General features: G+C 38.0%; 1 protein-coding gene across 3 annotated transcripts in view; it reads right to left on the reverse strand.

The window, feature by feature from the left end:
* The window catches only part of BRIP1 (BRCA1 interacting DNA helicase 1), a 63,531-nt gene extending 55,658 nt beyond the window's left edge, over positions 1 to 7,873 (reverse strand). Inside the window, exons 1-8 of one of the 3 annotated variants that reach the window (XM_069790985.1) lie at positions 7,811 to 7,873; positions 7,136 to 7,242; positions 6,809 to 6,931; positions 6,188 to 6,316; positions 5,301 to 5,412; positions 4,622 to 4,816; positions 4,215 to 4,342; positions 3,186 to 3,320 (exon numbers count right to left, since the gene is read on the reverse strand). In XM_069790985.1, the coding sequence (XP_069647086.1) occupies positions 3,186 to 3,320; positions 4,215 to 4,342; positions 4,622 to 4,816; positions 5,301 to 5,412; positions 6,188 to 6,280 (663 nt within the window). In that variant the 5' untranslated portion in view covers positions 6,281 to 6,316; positions 6,809 to 6,931; positions 7,136 to 7,242; positions 7,811 to 7,873. Of the gene's footprint in view, positions 1 to 3,185; positions 3,321 to 4,214; positions 4,343 to 4,621; positions 4,817 to 5,300; positions 5,413 to 6,187; positions 6,317 to 6,808; positions 6,932 to 7,135; positions 7,243 to 7,810 lie in introns of those variants that run through there. The other 2 variants (XM_069790984.1, XM_069790986.1) reach the window with 2 other exon arrangements.
* Between the last annotated feature and the right edge of the window lie 30 nt (positions 7,874 to 7,903).

Below are 7,903 nucleotides of genomic sequence, written 5' to 3' on the forward strand. Positions count from 1 at the left end.
TATTCCTTTATAAGCTCTCAAAAAGCACAGTATTCTGCTGCTGCTGCAGCCTCTTGATTAAAGTACACAAAGCAGCTGTTTATCCTCTCACAGTAACCAGCAGGTGAACCCAGTTCAATATTTATCACAGGCTTTCACAGATCACTGCTAACCAAGCAAACGTTTTAATTAAGCTGGAACTTGCTTCAAAGAGCTCATTCAAAATGTCAATCAGCAGGAAAAGGATCAGATACGGTGTCAGGTGAGAGCGTGTAATACAAATCCACAACTTTCTTCATCCCATCGCGGTAAATTAGCCTATTCTGGAGTCCAGACCCTGATTGTAACAGGCTGCCAGTCTCCTGGAATGTGTAACAGAAGTCACTCAAACTCCATTGTGAAGGTTGTAAGCAATATGTTAAACTGCAATGGGCTAGCACATTAAGACAGATTCTTTTCACAGTTGTTTTTTGATACCCCAAGTGTTTGTTACACTACTCTCCATTTACTGTTTACTTTTTTTACCTAGTATAAATGGGGATTCCTTAACCCAGCTGCCCCAGTTTCTCAGACCGTATGCTTTGACAGAAGTAATCAAGAGAGTACCACAAGGGTATAATTTCTCATCTAAACTCACACTAGAACTGCCCTCTTTTGCAAGAATTAACAGCAGAAGGACAGAAATGGATTCCCAGGCTCCAGACTGAAAGCAGCTAAGAACAGGCAGTCACCTTGGGCAGAAGATCCTCACCCACAGGATCTACCAGTGTCCTTCTCGTGCAGCAATGCTCGGCAGCACCTCTCATGCTCTTACAACAACCAACCCATTCTCTCTCTTGGGCTATAAAAAGGACTTGACAAGAAACTAAGTTTGCTTTAAGCACAGGATTGACTACAGTAAAACACAAGTTATATATATACAAAGGCAGGTTTGTCTCATTGATTAAGAAAATATTTTTATTGCATTATTGTATCATACTGAATACTTAGTCCATTATGGTAAGTTTTGAACACAACCTCAGCTGACTTTATGTCATAAGCTACACTAGAACAGCATTTTTATACCCAACAGCCTAGGCTGTGATGCTCTTCACATCTTAAACTTAATGTAGTTAAGCCACAGAACTAAGGCCTTACTTTCTGCAAATATTTCTTGATACCAGAGAAGTTCTCAGTCTGCTCAAGTAAAAGTTCATCACAGGAAAATAACACCTTATTCTTTCATTCTTAAAAAGAAACTTTAACAGAAATAAACACTTTTATTTCTTTGTAGGTTGCTTCTTCCTAAAGAAGTAGTAAACAGTATAGTGGTGAAACCTTGAGTAGTATTCTGTACTGCCTGTCTGCAAAATCAGACCCATGGATAGCACATTATAACCCACAGATGTACAGCTAAACTACTGTTACAAGAATGAAGAGTTTTCTTAAAAAAAAAAATCAGTGAGTATGATTCAGTATTTTAACAGTCAGTTGATCTATACTAAAAATTTTCAGTTTTCTTCACTACCTGAAGTTTCCAGAAGTTGTAAATCAAGTTTTTCAGATACCCAAAGTACCAAAGCAAACTTTACAATCAAGGAAGGAAGAAAGGTCTTTTTATTTGAAAATCAACAGCACACTCTGCTGGCCTGTGTATTTCAAACTACCAATTGAAGTTCAGTAGCACAAAGCATTTCAAATCCTCCTCAAAAATCTACAGAGCTCTCCAAAACTAATAAAAATTACCTCCCATCAAATGACCTAGAACACAGATTCACTTTTGTCAAGAAAGATTTAGCTCCCAGAGTCTTAAAGCAATACCAAAGCTTTTGGCTTCTTTTGTGTTTACAAAGGCACAGTATACTGGAAAACAGCTCCAGAAGTTAAAACATGCACTGATTAAAATAGAAGCTAATTTAGGACATACAAAGAGCCAAGTGCTGTTGAAAGAGGTGGAAAGAGAATTGAAATGCTTGTTGAAACCAAGCATATTTCCAAACATACATAAAAACTCTGTACTTAGAAGCTGAGTTACCTACAAGATGGGTATTACCATAGAACATTAAAAAAAATATATATTGGAATGGGAGGATGTTCTTTGCCTTTTGAAAAAAGAAAGTAGATATCTGTACTGAAGAAAGAAATGAAGGTCAGATCTCCTTCCTTTCTTATATTTGTCTCAAACATACAATTTTATGATTTCATGGAGTGCTCCTATATTTTAGTATTGACAAGAACTATTCCATCACAGCCTTTGATAAGCATTCATGGGAACTACAACACTAATGTAATTTGGCATCTGACATTCATCTCTACTGCCTCAGATTTCTTCTTCTACTGGTTTTGCTTCAACAAACTTTTATGTAAAATCAGTAAGATTCAAACACCAAGACATGCAGAAAACGCCTAGCAGAAAGCTGCAGAAACAGCTGCATATTTGTATCTCAACTTCTCATGTTGTACTTCTGCTATGGAAGGTGGCAATTTAAAAAAAACACAAACCAACCAACCCAAAAGGTAAATCTATCACAGTAACACATCGGATTTTTCTTCTTAATCATGTGCAATATTTATTACTCATTTTTTGTTATAGTATATTGTAATGATCAGCTCCAACTTTCTCCATACTACTTTTTTAAGGTCTAAAAGGCACACATGTTAATATTAAATGCTGTCTTTCATTTACTACATATGCCACAAAACAATGAATGGCAAGTTGAACAAAATCTACAAACGGTGATGTCACTTAATTTCTATGGTCCTACTTTCAAGTTCCTCCATAAAGTCACAAATCTACTATAAACCAGAATATAACACAGATTTATATCTGCTGTACAATTGCTGTCACATATTGAAAGTTTACAGGCTGAATTGCTGCGCCAGATTCTGCGCTACAGGGGAGCCATGGTAAAAGAGTTCAACCCACTGCTTAGAAGAACACTTTTCACAGAAATAATTTACATTTTGCAAACCACATTGGTTAGACAGCACTATTAGGAGTAAAAGCCACTGCAGTTCTCACTATTGATAGTGACAATGTATTACTTTAAAGCAACTTACCTACTTGGGAACCTTTACATTAGACTGTAATGCAGTCAAAGGTACAGTGTTTTCTGAAACTATATTAACAAGCTGCATTTAATGCATAATTACTTTACAGTATTTTTTTTTTTTAATTGCTCTCAAACTAACAGTCCTGATGTAAAAGATATTACTGTATTACTTACTGTTTTGGGACAAAAAGTAGTGGTTTTCACACTTTTTTCGGAGTGAACCGTCAGCTCTCCATTTTTTCTCTGATGATAAACTTCTAAAGCATCGACTAGCTGCACTCCTTTTGCAAAACAATGACGTTTTCTAACCTGCCAGAGGAAAAAAAACGTACCGTGTTCAAATACACTGGACGGAAGTATGTGCTTACACTAGCAGTCAGTGATTTTGTTTCAACAGTTTTCCAGTGAGTATGTTTCAGTAACACAGTGCATCACTAATATTTGTTAACAGTTTAACCAAATCCAAGCCACACAAAAATAATTTGGAAAAAGCTATAAAGTTTTAATTACAAAATTCAGTAACAACAACAAAAAAAATCTGTAATTACTACTGAGCTTTTCTTCTTTAATTTCCCACTGTTACAAAACTGATAGACATTACAATACTATATAGATACAAGCAGAAAACTTCCATAACTAAAACAAGAAATAAATTCAAGCCATATTGATCTAAAAACTTAAACAAAAGTAACCATCTGAGCAATCCTCTAAAGCAATGTAAAAGCTATTTACAGTGCACATCTGAATACAAGTACTAAGTTACGTCATACCAATACTGACACAGATGCAAACATTACAGAAATATTGTACTCCACATATTAGGCCAGAGATAACTACACTTGACAGGATATAAAACAGAACTCCCATACATTCACAGTATTATTTGTATTTGTAATACATATTTGGAAGAGCCCTTTCAACTCTAGAATCTCATACTTTGACTTAATATTACAGATCAACTGGGGGTAAATATATTTGAGGAATATTAGGTATTTAAATATGCAAGATATAATTTAGGACATGGTATTACGAACAGTTTAGTGCAACAATGGACTCCTTTGTAACAAGAAAACCTGTCAATCTTAACTATGACTGTGACATGATTCAGCTATTCTCTATGCCCTTCTCTGACATGTTGATTGGTGTTTGACAGCTTTGTTGAGCTGCGCCTGGATTATTTTACGGCCAATAATCTTTGCTCACCTGCTGCTCAGTTTCTAAAGGACGAATCCTTTTCCTGTCTACTTGAAAATCATCATTCTCATTGGCACACAGAGATAATCTTTTTTTGGCAGACAATTTTGAAGCTAGCGTTTCATTTTCCTTACATTCTGTAATTAAAAATAAAATAAAAGGTATGTCCACTACTAGGAATGCATTAAATAAGGGCCACATTTTAAAAATAGAATTTACTATAAATATACACGTAGGAAATATTATTAGACGTTTTTAGACCCATTAACCACCATTTCCATACAGGGCAGAATCATGTAGTACTCTGCTATTATGATCATAAAAAAAGTCCCCGACTTGAAAGCAAAAAAATTGACATCACTCCCTACATATTTTACTTCCAGGACAGATTTTTAGCTGCCTATGTATGAAGTTACCTGTGTTTGTTAGCGGGCTTCCAGGTTTTATAGAACTTCCTGTTTCATAATTATTAAAAGAACTAGAAGCACCATGATTCACACTTGTTGCAGCCTCGTTGCTCTTAGATTGGGAATGACACATGCAGTGACATGGTGGTGAGGTCTCTGGCTTTCTGTCTTCCTTTTCACATGATGATGTAAGCAGTGATTTCTCTAAAGGACACAGTCATTTGTCTTCCATTAAAAACTACTCAAGAGTATACATGAGAAATAGACCTTCAAAACAGTTAAGATGAAAGCTTTTCTTTAGGTACCAGCTATAAACCTTGTGCCTCTATCAAGTCTGAACAAGCTACCATCACCCTTTGAAAAACTGCAATGCAAAGAACTGTAACAACTCGCAGAAATGAAAAATAACCTTCTTTTTCAATTCAATCTGCATGACTACAATCCAGAAGTATTTTCTTTCAAAGTTCCAACAGCCATACAATTCCCTTATGGTAACAGATATCTAAATCCAGCTTAGTATTACTGGCCGTTACTGTTTTACGATGCCAGTAAGGCAATATGTATAATGGTGGACGAAGACCTGGTTAGATTCCTGAAACCAAATGTTTAAAGGCTGATAAACAACAACAGTTCATTATAATATATTTTGGTAATAAAAACTGGGCAAACAGACACTAAGACAACTTACCATACAGAGACTGCTGCCATGATAATGCAGAACAAAGTAATGCCAAGCTTTTGCCACTTCCTGTAGGGCTCTCCAACAAACAGTGTTGCCTGTTATTTAAACCCTTAACAATCTTTAAGGAGATTAACAAGCACAAAAACAGAATTAATAGAAAAAAAAACAAAGAGGATGTCTTTAACTAAGCTAGAAATAACTTCTAAAAATAGATCAGGACACCTGCTGTCTTGTAAAACAGAGAAACAAACAAACAAAACAACCAATCAATCAAACAACCCCCCACCCCCTTTAATAATAACAACAGGCCAACAAGCCTTAGCTGTATTTCTCTCAGGAGGAACATGCCTCATTAGCAATGCTCAGGAGTTCACTTGCAGGAGGCTGTGAAATACTTACCTGCTAACAGCAATACCTGATGGGGGTAGCTTGCTTTCTTTGAAAACATCTGTCAGACAACCAAACCATTTGTCCCACAGAGAAAAAGTGTTTAAAAATGGTTACAACTGTTTAAAAATGTTTAAATGTGAAGTGTAATAATTCATTTTTAAAAACCTCTCCAAAAAGTGAAAACTTACTGACATATCGCATTCTGTTTAAAATACAGATGTTTTACTAAATCATTCCCTCCTTACAAACTTGCAAAGTTATGTAAAATTTCTGTTACAATATATCTAGTTAAATAATCATATATATTACAGAAGACATAATTTCTTTCTTAGCATAAATGTTCACAAATCCAAACGTACTTCAGCACTCCCCAGTCATGGGCCAGATATCACTGTACAGCACTGAGAACAGTAAGTTAAGTTACAATTGAAAATCTCAAGATATTGGAAGCTCTGAAAACATAAGCTATTAGTTTAGCAAATGTTGACACAAATTCTACTTACAGCATTCATCATAGCAAGTTGTGAAGGATAAGCCTTGCAAGGGAATATAATCTTCACTCCCCCAATAGTATATTCTGACACATCAGAAGACATTGCCACTTTTCCCTCCCGTTTACTTCAGGTTTATAACTGCAATAAAAAAAAACAGTATTAACAAGTCAACACTAACAACCAGGCAAAGCCTGAAACAACATATGGCACCAAACAAAAACAAGCAGAAAGTGCTAACCTGATAAGGAGGCTAAGCGATTCGGGATATTACCAGAACTGGCATATAAGAATTTATATTACACACCATCAGTTCAGACTCAGTCCTTGTTACAAATGAGAGCAAGTTGCCATGAGCAGCACCAGCAATTTAAGCAATTTAAATAAAAGTACGAATGAACTACGCACATCATTTCAGATTCTGTTTCTCAGACTGAATATTGTTGGGATAAGAACCCAAATCCTTGGGGAAAAGTATGTTATGATTTTTAATAACTAAAAATAGCCAGTTTTTCAATTCTGCAGGTCTGTTAGCTTGAACTCCAAGACATTGCAAACTACAAAGATACAGTAGACAACAGTACCTTATACTGTTCATTTTATGACAATGAGAAAATAAAACTGGACACTGACCTTAGAAATGAGATGTTTTAAACTAACATTTTTCTTCCACTAGTAATACAGTAATTATTCAGGGGAAAAGGAGGTGTCATTCACTTTACTGCTCTGCGAGTATTATCTTGCATTTCTCTCACTCTGCATAATAAGAGAAAGTCAGTTTCCCTATCATGCTAAAATGTTGAAGTTATTGAATTAAAAATACTGAAGAGGCATAGGTGGCTTAAAAAAAAGCACATTTTTTTAAACGACAGAATTTTTTTCTTACAGGTTTTCAGAATCTACAAAATAAAAGAGCAATTTTAAATTGGCAGATTCCCTATGATAAATTAACTTATTAACCAGTGTCCTCATCTGCCTTTTAACGAGTAAGCGTATACATCCAAAAACCACCAATGTATGGCATGATTCAGCTTCATCATCAACTTTCTCAACAGGAAAAAGAAATCCTAGCGAAAAGAGAACGCTAACATGAGTTTACGTCCCACTCCCCCTTCCAAAAATGTAACCGCACCCCTTGAAGGCTTTTCCCTAACACAGGCGGGGCGGGGGTTCGCTTAAACGAGCACAACTTCGAATTGCGCTTTGCCCAAGAAAAAAGCAAGCCCCCGTCGGGGCAGCGGGAAGGATTCAACATGAACGCGGGCAGGAGGCGGCAACGGTGCGGGACACCGGGAACGGGGAGGGACGCCCTTCGCCCCGGTCTGCTCCGCTCCGCCTCTGGGAGGACCGGGGCCGCTCCCCAGGGACACCCCGACGCCACCTCGGCCCTCCTCTAGCTCCAGACCCGGGGAGAGTTTTTCCGCCTCTCTGCGGCCGAGGGCAGGGCCCGAGCAACCTGCTGTCGTTCTCCTGTGCGTGTCGCCCCGCCCCAGCCCGCAGAGAGGCACCCGGGCTTTTCCTTCATCTCCTTTAAGAGGCAGGGACCCCCAGAAAGCCGCTTCCCTCCCTCCTTCCCCGCGCGAACCCGGTCCCCTCACAGCCGCGCTCCGCGGGAGGCGGCGAGCGGCCGCTCACCTCAGGCGACGGCGGCCCCCTCCGGCGTCCGTCCTTCCCGCCTCCGCCCCGGCGCCAATCAGCTGACAGGAAAGGGCGCCGAGCCACCAATCG

This window comes from Haliaeetus albicilla, chromosome 9 (assembly GCF_947461875.1).
Source record: "Haliaeetus albicilla chromosome 9, bHalAlb1.1, whole genome shotgun sequence".
In the NCBI taxonomy this organism is placed as follows: domain Eukaryota; kingdom Metazoa; phylum Chordata; class Aves; order Accipitriformes; family Accipitridae; genus Haliaeetus; species Haliaeetus albicilla.